Source organism: Cyprinus carpio, chromosome B9 (assembly GCF_018340385.1).
Source record: "Cyprinus carpio isolate SPL01 chromosome B9, ASM1834038v1, whole genome shotgun sequence".
NCBI classification, from domain to species: domain Eukaryota; kingdom Metazoa; phylum Chordata; class Actinopteri; order Cypriniformes; family Cyprinidae; genus Cyprinus; species Cyprinus carpio.
In genome coordinates this window covers 23400368-23422032 of record NC_056605.1, presented here as the reverse complement: position 1 = coordinate 23422032, position 21665 = coordinate 23400368, and the positions used below count along the sequence as shown (strand labels likewise).

The 21665-nt window shown below is 37.6% G+C and overlaps 1 protein-coding gene across 2 annotated transcripts in view; it reads right to left on the bottom strand.

The window, feature by feature from the left end:
* Window positions 1-21665, bottom strand: part of LOC109060592 (solute carrier family 49 member 4-like) — a 40264-nt gene that overhangs the window by 12438 nt on the left and 6161 nt on the right. For both annotated transcript variants that reach the window (XM_042731641.1, XM_042731642.1), the window contains exons 3-7: window positions 19312-19574; window positions 17174-17303; window positions 12494-12602; window positions 7526-7593; window positions 312-439 (exon numbers count right to left, since the gene is read on the bottom strand). In XM_042731641.1, coding sequence (XP_042587575.1) covers window positions 312-439; window positions 7526-7593; window positions 12494-12602; window positions 17174-17303; window positions 19312-19574 — 698 coding nt within the window. The remainder of the gene's footprint in view (window positions 1-311; window positions 440-7525; window positions 7594-12493; window positions 12603-17173; window positions 17304-19311; window positions 19575-21665) is intronic.

Below are 21665 nucleotides of genomic sequence, written 5' to 3'. Positions count from 1 at the left end.
TGAGCTCTGTCTGCCAGGAATTCTGGGAGACAGCAGACAAAAAAAGTCAGGTGCCAACCATAAAATGATAATTGATGGTAATATTTGAGCTGGCTGATCTATAGGGCATATGTTTGTTTCAGGCCGGCTTCTCTAGAGCCCCACTCACTTTCCCCTTCACTGATCTGGGCTTAATGAGTTCCTCTGGCTCCCTCTCACCGATACAATTGCAGCTTGCCTATGCCAGCGCTCGCCTACCAGACTCCCTGCGGGGCGACAGTTTTGTGAATGTGCACAAGGCAGAACATACTGCCCTTTTCAGCACAGTATACCTGTAGTGGAGGGCAGGTGAGTAAGCCTGGTCAGGCAGGTGAGAGTGAACCAGGTGGCCGCCAAGGATGCTCCGGCAAACATCAGCACCAAAATTAGCTTCAGCATTCCTCGAATATAGTCAGCAAACCTGAGGGCAAAAACAGAAGACAAAAGAAAGGAGGAGGAGGAGAGAGAAACTTGAATCTCGAGTCATAGCTCAAAGGTGACAGAACAAGACAAAAAAAAAAAAAAAAACCTACAGAGGAAGCAAATTACAGGCAGGCGCAGGTGAAACTTTTTCACAGATGTTATTTTTGGCACCCACGTCAGAGACGCATGCGGAAAATCTTGTCCCTCAAAGACTTGCCTACTGGAGATGACTCAAAACAAATTCTCAGAGTCTTGTATATTTGATCCGCACTAACTTTATCATTTCTGACAAAGTTCTCCACACCGTTTCATCTCATCAGACACATTTTAGCACCTCTAACATGATGGAGATACATAGCAATATCTCTAGGGCATGTTCTTCATCACCTTTCTTCACAACAGAGACGAAAGCCATCATAAAAACACTTTGTGGAGTTAGCTGTTATTTGTTGTGTCGAGGTTGCAAGACTCATTATTAATGATGGCTTATGGGCTTTTAATGCATTTTAAAGTAATTATTCACCTCAAAATGAAAGTTCTGTGATTTACTCGCCCTCATGTTTGTGAGTTTCTATATTTGATGAACACTAATGGAGAAAGTTATCAAGTTATGAACAGTGCTGGGTAGTAACTGATTACATGTAATTGTAACTGGATTATTTTACATTTTAAAATACTTGTAATCAGACTACAGTTTTTCATTAATTACATGATTACATACTATACACATGGTCGTATGACATGCAGATAAACAGGTATAATATTTAATATTTTTATTCATTTTGTAAATTTTGACTTTTGTCATTTAAAAAAATATATTTATTTTAATTTTACATTTCTATGATTTAATTAATTATTAGTTTTTCATTAACAAACCCCCTTAGTTCTTTCACAAACCCCAGTTAATGTGCTTCATGTTTTAATAACAACAACAACTGTAATAGATTTTATTTCCTATTTAAATCAATGTGATAAACAAGTTAGGTCAAAAGTGATCTAAAAGTAATCAAAAGTAGTCTGATTATATTACCTAAAAAGTGCAATGTAATGGAGTACATTACTATCTACAATTTTTGTCATGTAATTAGGAATCAGTAATGGACTACAATTTGTACGTAATCTACCCAGCACTGGTCGTAAACATGAATGTTGACTAGAGGAAATCAGGCTTCAAAAAGCACCATAAAAGTATAATAAAAATGGTCCATATGACCTAAAAGTTACATTTCAAGTGTTAAAAAACTAATTTGTTTTGTGTGAGGAAAAGATAGAAATGTACGTAAATATTTACAGATCTTCCATATATGGCAAGTCAAAAGGTTATATACACATATAAGATTTGTAGACTACTTTTTCAATACATTTATGGTGTTTTTTGGGGAGTTTGACAGCACATTCTTCAAAATTTTCCCCTGTTGTCTCCCATGAAAGAAATCACATGGTCTGGAATAAGTCAAATGTTGGGACAACATATAAATAATGAACAGAATTTTCATTTTTGGGTGAACTATCCCTTTAAATTTTAAGCATTAACTTTAATTGGGTGTCGATCACACTTTCTTGACCCCACCACACCTTCTGCATTCAAAAAGCAATGTCACCCCTACCTCCCGACTGCTGTCTGACAATTAAAGTCTGGTGGTTTGTCAGGCATCCCAGTGTTTGCCCAACTGCTCAGCATACCTCACACCACAAACCGTTAATTGACCTGTGGAGACAGCCTCTTATGATTCACCCGTCTTGTATAACTCCACCGTAACGGTGAACGAGGACAAATCTTTGACGAGGACTTGCGGCTATTATATCTGCCTCCGGAATCGCATCAATTAGAATGTGCAGCTATCACCCCTGCAGCTCAATTTTAATGCATCCATTTTTCTAAAGCATGGACTTGACCCAAAGGGCTGAGCTCTGCGGCAGAGAGCTGGTGGCGTATAATAACTCATGTTAACGCATTTGCTGCACGATTCGTGGCACAGGGAGGCCGCTGGACCCCGTACCTCACAGGGGCCCATTAACGAGAGATCACTTGCCAAACGACCACTAATAGGACCAGGCTACCCTGGAGACTTAGTGGGGCATCTGTTGCTTCTCTCTGCAACCTGTCCCAAATGAACAGCCGAAGTGAGAAAAAGCAAATATGTAAAAGTGCCAAAGCAACCGGGCGGGGTGTGCATTCTTTAATCAGCTTTATGAATCCCCATTCGGCTTGTAGCTCACAACTCATTTGAATAACACACACAACTAAGGCAGATCACAGGTTTTCATTGAGGTTTTAACCCTCTTTGTCCCTCTCTAGCTTAATGGCATTTCGAGTACCAACCCAAAATCCAATGCAGCAATATAACCATTGATTAAAGGGTTCATATGATGCGATTTCAAATTTTCCTTTCTCTTTGGAGTGTTACAAGCTCTTGGTGAATAAAGAAGATCTGTAAAGTTGCAAAGACTAATGTCTCAAATCCAAAGAGATATTCTTTATAAAAGTTGAGACTCGTCCATGCACCCCTGAAACGGCTCGTTCTAACATGCCCCCACATATCTACATCAATATGTGGGAAGATTTGCATACTGCCGCCCAGATGTTCACGCAAAGAAAGAAGGTGTACCTTTTATTCTCGTTGTAGTATTGTTGTATACGCCATGTCGTATAGATGCTGTGTGTTTCATTGTGAAAGCTAAGCTACTTTGTTTGGCCTTCCAAAAGAGAACGATATCCGCTTTGTTATGCCTGGGGCTGATCCATGCTGGTCACTGAGGAAATACATCAACTTTGCACTGTGGATCACTGAATTGGCTTTCACCGTGGACGAAGCGGAGTCCAGCCCGGGGTCGTCACATGTGGCTGCTGCAAGCACAAGGTACGCTCCTTCGTAGAATCCTGCTTCCGCACCGTTGTCAAGCTGCCCACTCTGCTCATTCAAGCCAGCCGCGGCTCACTCTAGGCCTCCAGCCTCTGCTCACTCAAGGCCGCGGTGTGTTATGCTGTTTCGTTGAGAAAGTGAAACTACTTTGTTTTTGCCTTCCAAAAGAAAACACGACTTGAAATCATGTTTATATCACGTTTATAATGGGTTTTATGTTTATGTCTCGTCGCTCCGGCTTGAAAAGGCATCACAATATGTTAAGAGCGTAACATTTCCATCACACGCTTCAGGCATTCGGCCAATCACAACACACTGGATAGCTGGCCAATCACAGCAAGTGGAAAATAATGTGTTTTTTTAACCTTAAACCGCATAAGCACATTTCATTACACCAAATACACAAAATAATGTTCTTTTTAGCAGCACCATATGACCCCTTTAAATGCAGAGTTTGCCTAATTAAAAGGTTTTCAAAATGCAGAAACTGGCTGGATGTGGTGATTGGGGCCCTTCTGCAAACATTTAGTCATCAGGGATAGACAAATCTCTTGTTTTTTTGCAGACAACAGTTTGCGCTTTCTCTCTTCTCTACGCCAGTGTCTTAATCAGTCTGTGCGACGTGACCATTTCATTAGCATTTTCACCCACTGTTCATAACAAAAGCTGATTTTAATAAATTAGCAGGAAGAGAATAAATTAGCTTTGGGATCTGGAAGGATCCAAAACAGCCTGAAAAAAAAATAGCCTAATAGAGACTAAATAAATGTCTTTCCAGCAGGAGTGTAGGAATGACCTGAAAAGTATGACAAGTTTGACACTGGTTTATACGAGACCATTTAAAAACTAAAAAAAAAAAGAAAACACAAAGTTTCTAGTACCGTCAGCATTCTAGCATATTTGTCATGAAACTTTAATAATTAAGCCTAAAACACTGTTGTGACAAGTATAAATATATAAAAATGCATATTTTCTTCTGTAGTTTGCATCTTCTCTCCTCAGGAAGTTTTTCTTTCTGTCAGTGGCTCTGCACACAAACTGTGCCAGGCGTGGGTTATATCATGAATATGCATTACTTTATTTGACGTTTGCCCTAATTGATTTGCTGCAAAGTGGTAGTTGGTAGCCACTGTTGGATGACCACCTGCCTATTCCTATAGTGATCCAGTGCTCAAAAAAGTAATAACTTCACAACATTGTCCGGCCCTAGTGTTTTGGGGGCCCTAAGCAGATTTTCAAAAGGGGCCCCCATACCTACAGTTTCACCTAACCACCCGCATCCCATCCCAATGTACACATCATACACTGACACCTAATTGTAAAGTTTTATCATTTTGTTTTACTCAATATATTTATCTTTCAAGATATGGATAGGAAAATATATTTGGGTAGTTGACAAATATGCAGTAAAAAACACTTTTTTGTAAAACACTATTCTGGCCCTTCTATTAATTAAAGTAGTCTCTTGAGTTTAAAAACAGGATATGCTTTCACACCGGAGGACAAAGTTTTCAGTGACAAAATGTATCAAGTTCATATGCTTTTAGATATGGATGAAAAAATGATTGCCAATTTACTGAACATCCTTGAGACAGTCACACCATAGGACAATTTTAAGATTTTGCTAAAAAAAAAAAAAAAAGTAAAATAATAATAATATTAATTCTATTAACAAAAGACAAAGAAATTTTAAATGATGACAATATTAATTATTAATTTTTATTTTGTGTGAAAATGCCATGTCATGTCAACAACCCATTTATGCAAACTTTTAGAACTAAAGAGTTTAAAAATTCAAAATTAAAGAGTTTAACATTGCTTAAGAGAAATGTATAAAAATTCAGTGAGATTAATGCTTAATGCAAAAACACCTGGTTCTGAAAATTACATTAGAGAACAGAATAATAATAATAAAAGAATAATTAATTTTCTGGGCTGGCATGACAGGCCAGATTAAAATGCAAAAATAATCAAATATAAGTGTAAACATGTTGAAACAGATTTAAGCAATATCAAAGTAAAGGCAAAAATCTGAGACCAGACACAAGACAGGGTTCACAAGAATGAGACTAGACAAGATTTTTAAACTATTTTAACAAATCTTAAAACATGTATGGAAAAATAGTCTGCAGATGCATTTGAAATCTTGCAATAAATGCCATCTCAGTTCTGCTTTCTGAATATGAATTATAATATACAATAACAGACAATACTCAAGCACTGTAAAATAATTTGCCATAAACTCAACTGACTGACTTCTCGTTTGTATGATTTCATGAGTCTCTTCAGACCTATAGAGTTGTACTTGCAGGCTATGAGTTTTTAATGTTTGACCTCCTATCTGAACTTTTTTCCACAAATTGATCATTAAAAAAAGAACAGTTATTTCTTAGTCTTGTTAAGTGCAACCATAATTAAAGTAGAATACTCTCTTAATATTCAAATCAAAGAGCAAACAGAAACCACAATTTTCTTCAAGCATGATACAGAGTTAAGAGATGGTTATAACTACACATCCTATTATAGTGTACATACTAATTCCAGCCTAGATATTGTATGCAGCCTAATTTGCATGCATTAGGGAGCCGCAGCCGCTATCGAACTACTGGTATTGAAATTGCGTTTGAATGCATGCACGCATCCTTTTTAGTTTCGCTTTTGATTTTGCGAGGACCGGAGGTACTGAGCGCGCATTGCATTCTACACGATTTGTCAGACACTTACAGTGCGTGTCCACGAACGGTTTTAACTAATTCATATGGAAGTACAGCTTCAGAGAACTCTCCAGCTCAGCTCTGCTGTTGCCATCTCCACCATCATCTCGCCTTACTCCCGTGATTGCTGTCTGAACTCCTGACACGGGGCCCCCTGGTGGCCACGGGGGCCCTATGCAGCCGCTTATACCGCTTATTAGGCAGGGCCGGCACTGCTTTACCAGCTGTCTACATTTTTTCCTTTGCCGGCTGTCAAACAAAACCAAAAAAATATAAAGATTATCTCCCAAAAAAGTGTGGGAGTCAAATTTTATAATTTACAACAGAAGGAAATTGACTAGTTAGTGTGCTGCCTGAATAACTAGTGAGTCTTTAGTTAGCCTTGCATCATTGCACTGAATTGGGGTTGTGTCTTCCAGACACCGATCAGACACTTTTCTAACGGCTTTCTTTTTTTGACCTTATTAGTATAGGACAGTGTAGAGGAGACAGGAAGTGAAGTGGGAGAGAGAGGGGGGTGGGATTGGGAAAGGTCCTCGAGCCGGGATTCGAACTTGGGACACCCGTAGCGCATCGTGAGAGTGACCACTCTGATTGGCTGTTCAGCTTAGTGAACGAGTGCACAACTGGAAAAACAGAAGTGACGCAAGCAAGCAAACATCTGATCGGCAAAAAGTCAAGATGGCACACAGAGGGACCACAATATCTGCATCTCATCAGTGACGATTTTCATGAAATCTGTATTGGAGAGCTGTGGAGAGTTAATTCTTCTCATGAATTCACAGAATGTACGTGCTCATTGTTTGTTGGTTGTAGTGTTTTCAGTATGTTCAAGCGCAACTGGCCCAGATGCAGGTAGCGTGAGGCAACACCACAGTCTACTTTCATTGCCATTAGCTCTTTGATGTCGTTTGGACCCGTAAGTTCACACAGGATTTCTGCTTGTGTTGTAAAACAGAGCAGAACAGAGTGGTATTGAGTGATCTTGAGTTGATTTTTTTAAGTTTTGGGTCAAATGGGTATGGCTATAGATGCCAGCATGAATGCAGATCAACAATTCAAATATGGAGTTCAAAGATTTTTGCTCAGAAATGTTTTGTTGAAGGTAGTCAATCTGTTACAAAAGCGATGCTTTGATGGCTATAACTGCGGTGCTTTAAAGAGGATGAATTTAGAGAGAGATTTAGCATGCTGACAGTCCCAACAGTTATAACACGCTGTCAGCATGCTAAACTGCTCCCTAAGAAGTTTTTAAAAAATCTCTAAATTCACCCCCTTAAAAGCTCCACTGCTAAAAAACCCTCACAATTCGACCTTACTAAACTAAGCCAATAAAACGGAGACTTGGTTTCTTTGAGAAGGAGGGCATGCTGATGTGTGACTAATGTTTTAGGGTCTGCTGCTTATGGTTTTCACATCACTGGACAATACATGTAAAGCAAATGCTAACAAATGCTAATGTATGACAACACAACCATCATTTCTCATGCATGGGCCATTACTCACCTCGCCATGGCCACACCAAACACACAGCCTCCAACTATGGACCAGAACCCGATCCAGCCCGCGTCCACCTGTGAGAGCAGAGAAAGGTGCGATCAGTTATTCGCTGCTTGTAATGCTGGACATCACTCGTGGAGCAGCTAGATGGATAGTGAGCCAGGGGCATCTGCAGTGTCGATCAGAGAGAAGAATAAACTGCCAGACATCATGCCGTCCACGAAATGTCTATGATGAACAGTCTGGTTCAACAGCAGACTTCATAAAACAGATGGTCTATATCAGGCATGGCTGAGGTCAACCACAGTATTGATAAGAGCAGGGAGAAAAAAACAAGTTTCTCTATGAGAACTGAACGAAATGTTGTTTAAACTGAGTATCTGTTTTTTGACACACTCTGCTGTTCAAAAGATTTTTTATGTTTATGAAAGAAGCCTCTTATGCTCACCAAGGCTACATTTATTTGATTAAAAATAATTAGAAAATAATATTGAAAATGGAAAATAATACATGAAATATTATTATAATTTAAAACTAGATAAAAAAGTTTGTTAGAGACAAACTTTGAAGTTGGCTTGAGAAAGCCAGGCCAGAATTTTTAAAAGTTTACAAAGTTTTAAAAGTTTGATGGTGTAAAGTTTGAAATAGTTTTCAGTTTAAAGTAGTTTAGATTAAAAGATTAAAGTCTGAATGTTTTGAAGGTAATACAGTCTATTAGAAAAACAGACAGAAAAAACAGAGAATTGGGTGAGATCTGGAAAGGTCCGCGAGCCGGGACTCGAACTCGGGACGCCCAAAGCACATCAGCACTACATGTTGGCACACTGCCCACAAGGCCATCAGCGCCAACCTATTTTCACAAATTTTTTAAAAGTCATTTATTCCTGTTTAATTCTCAGTCTTCAGCATCAAATGATCCTTCAGAAATCATTCTAATTTGCTGATTTGCTGCTCAAGAAACATTTCTTCATCTATTATCAGTGTTGAAAACAGTTGTGAAGCTATATATTTTTACAAAAACTGTTATACTTTTTTTTCAGAATTCTTTGATAGAATAGAAAGTTAAACAGAACAGCATTTATTCGAAATATAAATCTTTTGTAACATTATCAACTATTTTATAATGTCACTTTTGATCAATTTAATACATCCTTGCTGAAAGATAAATACGTCTTATACTGATTTTATAGACAGACAGACAGACAGAATATAAATCTTTTGTTAGATAGATAGATAGATAGATAGATAGATAGATAGATAGATAGATAGATAGATAGACAGACAGACAGATAGATAGATGCAATGTTAAAAAGTGTTTAGAAAAACAACTTAACTGTGAGTGAGATAATGGCTTTGTAACCAATTTGTTTTTGTCTTCTCAGCCAAAAAACAAAAAACAAAAACAAAACAAAAAAAAAAACATTCTAACAAATTGGAAAACCAAACACACATGCCTCTTGACCACTCAGATCACAGAAATTGAATAAACTGCTCCATAACATACCACATAAGTAGAATAATAAAAAAGTAACAGCATCAGTCTTTGATTTTGCTGATTTGATAGCTAGCGATGCTAACAGAGGGATTAGAAAAGCTGGCTCTTTCTGGGCATCAGACTCGATTCCTTAGGGATGGCTGGCTAAGCTCTACAGCATCAGGAGCAACATCTCTCACTCACTGCACAGGAAAGCACCTTCAGCAAAACTCTGATCCAACAACAGAACATTTCCTTAAAGTCCTTCCAACCTGCGGCTATCAGGATGTACAACTGTACTCCGAGCTGAATCTCATTATGTCTTTGGGTGGATTGTAATGTCACTATTAAGAGAACCTTGGGCTCATGAATATCACTTTGCGCATTGTTAAATAATCTTTCTACGCCACAGGGTCACAGTGCCTAATTAATATTCATGAATCGTGCTGATTAATATTACAAATTTCATGTTGTTTTGGGATGTAGTAGAGCTTACCTCTGAGATTAAATGAAATATTAATTTAACAACAAGACACTATCAAAAATCTTTTAAAATTAATTCCATCCTTTTGAAATTGTCAATAACACACTGTAAGTTCAGTCTCGTTAAAGTGTGATGTGTGACAGTCAATTTGTGCATGTGACATTTATTTGACAGCTTCATCGTACTAGAATACACAAACCCAAATTTTACTATTATTTTCACTATGTGTGGAGATTCAGCACTGCACATTTTCAGATTTAACCATCTACTTAACACTGTCAATGTTTCTCTTCGGACAAGCATATCCTCAATAACCGGCAGTAAGGCGCCGCTGCTCTGAGAATTTATATGGTCTGAGGATACATGTGCTGATTAAATGTCCTACTGCAGGGGTAAAAGACATCTTTATCTATTTGAAATAAACATCAAGTGCTAAAACACACAGTAAATCATAGCGCATAATCAGAATGTAACATATCATGTGCGAGCCAACAGAACTAGACTACATAATTTAATATCAGCCGATGGTGATGTGTACTAAAAGTTTGGGGAGTGGGAGGTGGCAGAGATGTTTGGCCCCCTGGTTCCGATGCTCCTGGATGTATTAATTGCTATTTCCATTCTGTGATTTATGTCTTCTGCTGTAACATTGCTATTTCTCCCAGGAAATGAAAGAGGTATCATACACTATGCTATTTCCTTTGGCAAAAAGTGTAATTCATGTGTGTCCAAACCATTATTTCAAATTCAAATTTTTCTGTCATGCAGCATAGTGCACTGGAATTGTTAGGACTCGGGACAAGGAGAAGAATGATATGGTGCATGCATAACCCTATTAAAATGATGTTACATGCAGTCTATGCAGTTAAGGAAATGCTTCGGTCATCACTTGAGATCCAGTAGACTAATAATAACACTGAATCAATCTAAAACAACTAAATTATAAATAGATTCAATAGAAAGTGTAGGGGTTGGCAAGGCCCATCTAGACACAATGCTAAATCCATCCCAAACAAACAAAAACATCATACATTATTTGGTGTGAGTATAAACTAATATCACACAAATCACATTCTTCTGGGAATGGTAACACTTTTTCCAGGTATTCTAGACCTCCTTGTTCACTAACATGTTTACACTGGAAACCTCACGGGCAAATAACTTGGCATCACTCACTGAAATTGGTTTTAAATCAGAAAACCACACTGCTACACCTATAGTTTTAATCAGAGCCAAAGAGTTCGGTACACACACCACAAAATCAAGCCCTAGTTTTGAGCAGTTTGAGGCAGTTCTGATAAAACAGTCATTTTTAATGTTTCTCAAAACCAGCAATGCACCTTCTGTTAGATGATGAGTTTTCAAGGGCATAAGGTGTCTGTCTAATCAGTACACAGCCATTGTGCGCAGGCTTAATGGCCATTCACCATTAATGAAGCAATCAGACAAGGCTGATTAATGTAGCGGAGGACCATGCACTTAAATGATGCTAATTATTGTTGTACAACTCTACATGCTTACTGCCTCAGGGTTCTACCGTTCCATCTGCAAATTACCGTGTGCGAATGTGAAAATAATTTTGTTGTTGACTTCTGACACTGATCAAAACGTAACTTAAATAAAAGCCTTTCTAAGGCTTCTAACCTCATTTGCAAATTACATTTCATATGACAACTGGATGCTGACTATTGGGAAAAAAGTCCCAATAGTCAATGGATTAGGTATCAGGAAAAAACAATGACCGTTAGTTGGAATGTTATCTAGAATACACAATCCCAGGTTTCTGAAGTGTTCCAGGCTGAATTAATTGTTGAAGTTTAATACTTAGAATTTGGGTTTTGGAACAAATCCCTAACCAGGATGTCTGAGAAATATCAATACACTGCTGTCTTGTGAGCACTTTTCTTTTTACACAATGGGCTCCTAGAAATCTATATATAATTTCAGTTTGTCAGATAACACTTATTTCTCTTCAACCAAATTTAAATGACCAGGAAAAAAGCCCTCCTCAACAATAGTGAAATATTAAAATGGGAGAAGGAAATGCTTGCGGCGTATGCTTTCAATTGTTGTTAAAAAAAAGAACTGAGACTTGAATGAGAAGACGGAAAATTCTAATTAGTCTCACAATGGCTTTGGCAGCAGATACATATTGGGGGAAAAGGAAAAAGGCCTTCTATCTTCAACTTGCATGGTTTTCTTTCCAATACCAGTTCAAAGACCACCTAGTTTACCTGAAAAAGAAACTACAAGACCATCATCTTTGTCTCCTCAAGCCCGTAATTCAGCTGGGCCTAGAATGTAACATGATTGCTTTGGCCCACAACTCTCACATTTCAGATGCTAATGTGAGGAGGCTGGGGAGAATCAGAAACTCTGAGGTGGAGAGCTCATCTCATTAAGCTGTGGTTGGCCCATCAAAGATGGAGTACTTTTGTGAGTATGCAAATAAAAGCGTCTTGAGCATGTATGTTTGATTAGATTCTGATGAGCTCTGTCTGGAGAGGGAAAGGATGGAGAGGGCTATCTTCATTTGGATAGCTCTGGATTTTCAAAACTATAATTAGAGGTTTTTAACAGCTTGTTTTGAAGTTCAAAGTCCACCCATTCAGGCCTGCCAGCTTTTTAATGAGAAAGTATAGAAAGGCAAACGAAAATTTTCGGTCAGAGTTTCCAGTCAATACTTCAGTGTGTGTGTTTGTACTCCCAGGGTTAATTATGAGTCAATAACCATTTAATCCAGGGAAATTACATTTCATTTTAATCATAATTAAACTCATAGAAGGTGCAAATGATTTGAACATCTGATAAATGCAACTTAGTTCAGACACAAAGCATACTGAAACACACGGGTGAAAGTAATCAGGTCTTTCAATATTTGGATTAATTCATTACATTTATTAAACATTTAACCATCGAAGCATAAACTAGACATCATTCTTTTCCTGAAAACCTTATAATTACCTATAATGTATCATCTAAATGGGCCCAGCATGGAAAATGGAATATATCTTACCTGGCTGACTTTAGCAGGTGTTAAAATCATGTCCAACACTCCGGCCCAGCCGGCAATAACCCCTGTGGGCACGGAGTAGGCGAGTGCTACCATCAGGAAACGCATGTTGCTGAAAAAGCAAAAGCAAAGATTAGGACTGATGAGAACTTTTCGCAACAGAACAGTATGAAAGCACTTTAAGGCACTAGACTGCATTTTGACTGTGTATGACGCCCATTTCTGAAAGAGTAACAGATCTTTCAGAGCTGTCATGAAACTGAACATCAAAGCTTGTGCATCTCACAGAGAGTCAAAGATTGTAGAGTTTCTTTCCTATACCTTACAGCCTGTCACCAAACATTTATCCTACCTTGCAGCCCAGTGACAGACAGATAAAAGTCTCCTGAATACAAAAAAATACATAAAACTGATAGCAAAAGCAGATATCAGGGAAGCATAATGCTAGGATAAAGACATGCCCAGAAGCGGAGCTTTGTCTTACATGGATTAAGCTTCCTCAACTAAATATGATTCTTAATAGGCAGTATCAAGCAAGGGGTCAATGTAATATTACAACTTTATTAGCAGCATTACAACAAAATGACACAAATGCACCAGTGCCATTTTAGTAAGAGTAAAACTGGCTAAATTAATGAATATGACATGATAAAATATTGAAAAAAAAAAAAAAAAAAAAAAAAAAACATAATGAAAAATGATTAGGGGTTATTTTTAATTATTGAGGTCCTGCAGCACATGAAAAATTGCCTTTGAGAATATGCAAAGCTAACAGACAGATTTCTTCAGGTAATATAGACCTTGATATCAAGAGTTTAGCCAAGCAGGAATCGTTTTGAACATCTAATTAAATCTAACTGACCCACTGGGCAAAGCTATGCATAATATCAGTATCTGCATATTTTTGATCAATCATATATCTGTAGGGCACAGCTGAAATACTTTTACTCTATAATAACATTATCTACGAGACACTCTAACAAGCATTATTTGCCAACAAATCCTTCTTGAAGCTAAGCAACAACAAAGTTGCTATGTAGATACAACCATTAATACAAGCACAGTCCATGGTTTAGTGTACTGTCAATTTTGTGGTAATCCTGCCCTGATACAAAAATCCCTTGCTATGAGGGATGTTTTTCTTCATATATTAGCATTTTTATGAGCATCTATCCAGTTGCAGGATTGCTGTAGTCAAGACTGAAACAGGTCGAGAATCCCTTTTTGGAATTAGTCTTTATGTGTGGCTTCTGGCAGGCCCCCAATCAATCCCAAACCAGTTACAATCACCCACCCTTCTCACTCACTTCTCTACCTATTTTCCCTCAAGTGTCCCAAACAGTGTCTCCCCAACTTACCCAAGAGGAAACATTCCCCCATACAACAACAAAGCATCTGAAACCAATCACAAGGGCTCTCCAAAGATGTTTTGTTTATCTTTTGAAGCTGTGTGCTGTATGGAATTTACTTGTTGCAGTTTGGTTCTTGGTATTTGAGTCTCTCACACTTGATCTGATTGAAAGAAAGTTGTTGTTTGATTGTACCACCCTCCTCCAGTCCCAGAGTTTTTGGTGCCATCAAGCTAGAAGGATCATCAGCTAAGTGCCTTTTGTCCTTTTCCTGGCTGTGATGGAATCTATTGCCCCAAGATGAAGATTTTGCAAGATACAGCAATTTTTTAGCACCACATCCATCAATACTAATACTATTCTATCATCACTTTTACTGCAGTAATCTAACACTACACATTGGTTCCCGTAAAGGCATGATGATGCAATTGCACAGATTAGACTTTTCCAGGCTTCCAAAAATTGAGATTTAAGGAACTGGTTCCTTTTAAATTAATACAACTTGAATTAAATTTGCAACACTCAAAAGGAGGCAGAACTGGAACTTGAATTGGAACTGCAGAAGGTAGAAAGTACATTTCGTGCAGTTCAATTCAGTTTAAATTCTACTTCCTTTCAAAATTGCAAATGCAAATTGCAATTCTGGATCTTGTTTGTGATTTCATTTCAAATTCAGCAATTGCTTCAATGATTTAATACTGTTTTGGAGGCTTTGGATTTGGAAACTTCACACAAAAACAGTCCTTGCACTGTTGATTCTGGCTCTGCTGAGATTCTAAGAATGCAAGCTGCTTTAAAATGCAATTTTTTCTCAGAGAAAAGCAGTTATAATAATGTGACCAGGTGGCCAGGCAAAGATGCTAATTATAAGTTCACAAATAAATTGGATATCAAATTAATGCACCCTTAGTTACTTGTAGAAAATTCAACTTCCATGTCACTCTACCCATAATTACCTCCAAGGTAAGAACCACTGGGTGTAAAGGAACTTCTACCATCTACATCCAGTCTATTAACAGGAAAGTGTGAAAGCCAAGCATGGTTTCAGTGAATTTTACAGTGGCCTTGAAGAGGGTAATCACCAAAAAAAAAAAGGTGTTGACAGAGGACCCTTTCTCCCAACTGTACCCGTTTCATTAACCTCACAGCTGGAGGAGATCGATATCTATGCACTTTTTCCCCCACCAAGAGCTTATTTAGATTATGGGATATGAGAAAGCCTTTTTTCCTTTCTTTTGACAAATTTGGGGGAGCCATCAAGCCAGACAGATCATCAGCTAAGTGCCATTTATCATTGGCAGGCCTTGTTGGGGTCTAATACTTCAAGATGAAGATTTTGCAAGCCATGGCCATTTTTAACACAGAGTCCATCAATACTAATACAATACTATCATCACTGTTAGTGCAGTAATCAAACGCTGGATAATGGTTCCCATAAATGAACAATGAAATAATGATTCTCTCTGCAACAAACAAGTCAGGCACAAAAAAAAACTTTGAAGTTTCACCAACTCAGGTGAGCCAAGGACTTGAGAGTTCAGAGAATGGAGATGAAACACAATCATGATCACACGACCCCAGACCGTATCCAATTAACCGTCCCAGTAGACTAGCTATTTTACAAAGCTCTACCAATCCACTCCTCCATTCAGATACAAATGTGAGACGGCTACTGGAACTCTGCCTATCTGTGGGACTCCAGACAGCATTACAGTCTCAACGGGGTGACTTCGTCCATTCATGTTTGTTCTTCTTTTTGCTTTCAGCTGTTCTGTGAGTGGGAAAGTTCTGGCGTTCCTTGGAGGAGCTCGAAACTGCAGACTCTCTACAACATTGGAAGCTCAACAGTCTTTTTCCAGTTCACAGATTTCAGCCAATTCTTCTAGTGTTGATGTGAGAACACATTCAAAGCAGGGCTGGCTTCCTCTGATCGTTGAATATCGCAACTACCCCAAGTCCTGCTGGTGCGTCTACATCAAGAGAGTTCTGACTAGCTGTAATAATGTGCCGCTGTGGTCACACTGGCCTTCATGGACTTCAGTGGGTTAATAAATGTACAGATCAAGATGTTCTATTTATTAAGGATGGTCAGCATGTTCCATCATAAGGCTTGGTAATTAATCTGCAGGGAGAGGATCTTATCTTTGATGCGTATTAAATGACAACTGCGACATATGGTGAGTGGTGAAATGACAAGACCCTGTTCATTAAGATTCTCTTTTGTAAAAGCAATGATAAAACTTCAGAGACCGTGCTGAGATCAGGGAGACAGAATGTGGAAGTTACAAAAGGCCTAAAATAACAGATGTCCATTGTTGTGTCCAATGTACCCAATGCAAAATCTCTTGTAAATGTCAATGAAGACCACAGATATTCACATTACTATATATTTATTTTTAATTAGAATAAGTAATGTGCTCAGATTTTTTCAAGGTTTAAAATAGTTGCATGTGTTTTTTTTACAGGGACAGGAGATTTTTGTTATCATCTATTTATTCCAATGCCGTCAATCAAATAGATCATTTGTCCGCAGAAGAAAACAAAAGTACATATTTAACAGAATAGCTCTTTTGCTTTAAACAGTTAGTGATTCAAGCACCAAAATGGAAATGTACCATTAAAATATTCAATATGATTTATGCAATATACATTTAAATATTTAGTTATTTTAGTACCATATTTGCAATGCTTCATTAATATTTTGAAATGTTTCCTGAGCACCAAATCAGCATATTAGAATGATTTTTGAAGGATCACGTGACACTAAAGTCTAGAGTAATGGCTGCTGAAAATTCAACAAAAGAGACTTCTTTCAAAAACATTTTAAAAATCTTACTGGTCCCAAACTTTTAAAAAGTAGCACATTTGAACCCTTACTAAAGCTTTTTTTCACAATGTACAGATGTGCAGTGTGTGCTGACAGTAGGCTGGAAGTGATGGTTTGTATCGTTTCACTTCACTAGACATTGATTCAGCAACTTTTGTATCGTTTCACTTCACTAGACATTGATTCAGCAACTTTTGTGTTCGTTTTGTATATTTTTTGAATTGTCAACTTTGAGGGACCTTCTTTTTGGGGGGAGTTTCCCCTTTCAAATGTATAGTTTTTGAAGTCCCAACTTTGAGGGACCTCTCCAGAACTTATGTGCGGCTTGACAACTGTGAACACCATCCATTTTTGTTGTATGGAAAATAAATGTTAGATATCTCCGTTTTACTTTTATTTACATTAAAAGAGAAATTTTATTTTCAAATGAACTATTCCTAATTCCTAACCTTCATTCTCTGTTCAAAACAGTTCGAGCAGTCTGGTAAGGGAGGACTGTGGTTATACCTCAGCAGTCTGCAGATGCTGCTCCTGTAACTGAGACGTTGGCTAGCTGCTGCCACGCTGGGAGGGACGGGCGGCCTGGAGGGGAAGTAGAACAGCACAGCCACGAAAAGTGCTGCGATCATCCCAACCTCTGCAAGTTCACAAAAATACACAACATTTATCATGCAGCCTTGGTGTCAACATCAAATCTCAGAAAGATTTTACGGATTCAGACTTAATCTATCTGTGTTAATTAGAAAAAGAGCTTAACGCGATGGCATTTCACTGCAATTTTCAGATACTAAATTCAAATTAATGAGAGAGAGCGAGAGAGAGTGGTATCCAAACCAACATCATTAACGGTCATTAGATGGCTCACATTAATCTAGAGTTAACCATGAGTCTAGCAGATTTATTACAATCCTGTAGAGGGAGGAAATGCACAATGAAACAACTGATCAGCTCATTAACCCAGGTCCACAAAAAGCTCCTGTTTTCAAATGTGCTTATCCAGTGCTGGAATTTGTGACAGTGCTACCAAGTTCATAATTGAGCATTGCTGTAGCCAAGCACAAAAAAACCTGTTGGCACACAGTATCTCAAAAGCCAGCACAGCCATCAGGCTGAGTTCCTAAATTTTGCGTCCCTCCTGTGTGCTGTCCACATGATGATAAAATAAGAGCAGTTTCCTTGGACAGATCCCATTTTTATTCAGCTAGTTAACTTTTACAACATCGCTTCTATAAATCTGCCTTTTCTGTCATAAAATAGACTTATAAAGCAGGCTTGGGTACATGCGGGTATGATAAAAAATCTTATATCAAAAACGAACAATTTTATATCGCACTAACAGTAGATATCAAGATATACATTACTGCTCAAAGGTTTGGGGTCAGTAAGATTTAATGAAAAATTTATACTTTTAGCAAGGACACATACATTTGATCAAAAGTGAGATTTTGAGTAAAGACATTTATAATGTTACAAAGGATTTCCATTTTAAAGAAATGCTGTTCTTTTGAACTTTATATTCATTAAAGAATCCTGAAAAAATGTAGCAGTTTCCACAAAAACACTGAGCAGCACAACAGTTTTAATAATTAATATTGTTAATAAGAAATGTTTCTTGAGCACCAAATCAGCACATTAAATTAATTTCTGAAGAATCATGCGAGATTCAGTTTTCACATCACAGGAATAAATTACATTTTAAAATATTTAGTATATAAATATGTAATATTATTTCAGAATATAAAGACTCTGAAAATTCAGTTTTGACAGCACAGGAATAAATTACTTTTTAAATATTTAATATAAAAATATGTAATAACATTTTAGAATATTATTGTTTTTACTGTGTTTTATGAAAGAAATGCAGCCTTAGTAAGCATACAGTAAGATATTTCTTTCAAAAATTAAATCTTGCCGACCCCAAACCTTGGAATGGTTGTGTAATTGGTGGAAATTCAATTAAAATTATTTTTATATGAATTAATCATGTGGTAATGCTTATTTTTGGAAATAAAAAGATGAATAGGTCTTAGTGCAGTGGCATGAGGAGGTACATACATGGGAACTCCTTCAGTATGGTTTAAAATCTGGTTCAGCAAAATATCTGCCAGCTGACAGATTTTACTGTCACACAGTAAATACTGTTATACCTCCCATCTCTAAAGACTTGGCGCTTCTCTAAGGTTTTATTAGACTGGACAGATCACTGCATCTCTTCAAGTTTATCGTCTTCAAGGAGCGTGTCAAAATCTGGTGCATGCGGCTGCATGCATCTTGATGCCCAATGTTGCAGTTATTGTCACAATGACCTCTAAACTATTAACAAATCCATGTCTTTCCTGTGTATGAAAGAGACAGCAACATCTTTTAACTTAAACAGAGGCAGAGTATCAATCTATTATTGGCAAGATTTCTTTCTCTCTTTCTCAAAATGTTTTAATTTTCTGAATCAGTTAAGCAGAACAATGTGAGGCAATCTTTATAGCGAGGTAAACGCAAACCACGTTAAGACGTTTGATTGTGGTATTTGGAGAGCCACCATGGATGGCTTTCTTGTGATTGCTTTTCTGTATGGCAAATGCTTAAAATAAATTAATATTGATTCAGAATGAATACTGTTGCTGGATTGTCAGCAGACAATACTGTACCTGCATAAAGAACAAACTGTATCCTGTCTCTTATGTGGTTTTGGTTCCAGTAAACGGTGCTTCCCACAGTGCCATTGGGTGCAGGGACAGCCAACGGACCAATCAGAAAGGCACAGGCTGACCCCAGGTAGCCAATAAGTGATGCAATAGCAGTGGCTGTAGCTCTCTGATCAGGAGCAAACCAAGTAGTAGAGAGCAGAGGACCGGCACTCATAATGGTAGGACCAGCTAAACCATTCAGAAGTTGACCTCCATGAATCATCCTGTAAATGTGAAAAAATGGGAAAAAACAGAAAGACTATATATATATATATATATATATATATAACATTTTAAAGTAAATAAATAAAATATGAGTAGGCTTTTTCCCGTAAAAACCAGCATCACAATGCAATGTTGCACAATGTTGGCTTTCCAGGGCATTGTAATGCGGCAGATAAAGTGATACGAGTGTTTTTATCATGTTGCTATGCCGTTGCTAGGGTGTTTTGGGTGGTCAAAAAGGCCACTCGAGTATCAGTGATATTTTAATGCCTATACACATGCAAGCCAGACAAATATCTGAGACAAACATTTAATAATTAACAATAATATAAAAAAAATGGTCTAAATGCAATCACCTTTTTGTTAGTTTCTAAACACCAATCGATGCTCTCCTACATATCTATCAGAGGTGATGTTTGATAGCAGGGGAAACAAAAGAGCTTTATCTGTGAGACAGGATGACTGAGTCCCAGCAGGGAGACTTGTGATAGCCTAACTGCCTGAATAAATGCTGCAGTGCTTGTCCCCAGAATAGATCTTCAGCATTGGTGAAGATAGAGAGTGACTGAAACACTTTTCCATTTTCCACACCCCAGACGCACACCAAACCAGCCCGAAATGGTCTTTTTTCCTTCATGGTAATCACTGTCATAAAGATCAAGAGGCTTTTTGTGTCAAGCTTTTTCTAGTTTCTTCCTAGCAATTGTCACAATCTGAACAAAATGTTTTAAGGTCTATTCCTGCATTCATGAAGATGTGAAGTTCTTTACTGTGGCTTGTCAAAGAGTGTCTGAGGAACGGTAAAAAACCTCTGGAGATGTACTGAGTGGAGGATTGATAGTATACATGCCCTAGATTTAAAATCAGCTCACAAGTGCTTTTGGTTTGGTCAGTACACACCATGCACAACATTCAAACAGCCTTTTATAGGTTCTTGAACCTTACAGTTTGCAAAAGACTTTGGTTCAGTCATCGATCATGCAATGCTCTCCTCAGTGCCCCAATCTAATACAGTGTGAAAGCTCTCTCGACTATTCCTTTCTCTTTTGTTCCAGCATGTTGACATCTGATTCTGCTGAAAGGTTTTTATGCATTCCTACTGCATGTTTCACGACTGGACATCAGCCCCTGTGACACTATATTCATGCTAAAGCCTGTGTGATTTTGCTTCTAATGAAATGGGCTAGAATGCACTGTGGAATTTTTATTTTTTTTCCTAAATAAGAAGCAGCAGTCTGCATTTGCAGTGATTCCAATCATTGTGATACCCCTCACGTAGCTCATAATTGGATTGTAGATGATTCTAAATCCTCCACCTTAAGCTGATCATTATGACTTCAGGTTTGTCAATTATGGTTGGAAACAATGCAAAATTGGCAATTCTGGTACTAAGAATGACTACAGATATTGCATAATATATCAAGGCCAATGAATTCCAGTCTGAATTGATTCTGTTAGCCTATTTTAATTGAGCAATAAAGTGTAAGAGGCTGTACTATATTGTGATTATAAGCAAAAACAGGTCAGTGTTACACAGAATACTCAGCAGAGTGCCTTTAACCATTTCAGCCATGACTATACGGAAAATATAGCACAGCCTTAAGAGAGTCACAGTTTATTTCAAACAGCTACTACATAAAAATTATGCACAAATGTTTCATTATGCAAATTCATTAAGTACCATCTTTCCACTAGATGATTCAGACCTTGACATGTAAACGACGGTTAATATTTGGCCTTTATGGGTCCTGCAAATTAATAAATCCAGCTACTGGGTGTTTCGCATTACAACTACTAACTACATTATGTATTTTGGTACAGCTGTAACACTGTATAGACCAATCACCATCCAGGACTTAAACTATCTGTTTTATAATATTAAGTTTGGGTAAAAACTTGCAAATGTTGGACTTTCTATGTCAGTGACTGTTAACTGGTAGGTCTTACCTTAAGTGTAAATAATATAATAAGTCACACTTTACTTTTCTCGCTATTAACAAACCATTAACTATGACATTTGCCTCAATTAAATCCTAATTTGCTGTTTATTATATAGTCGTTAAGTTTAGGTATTGGGTAGGATTAGGGAT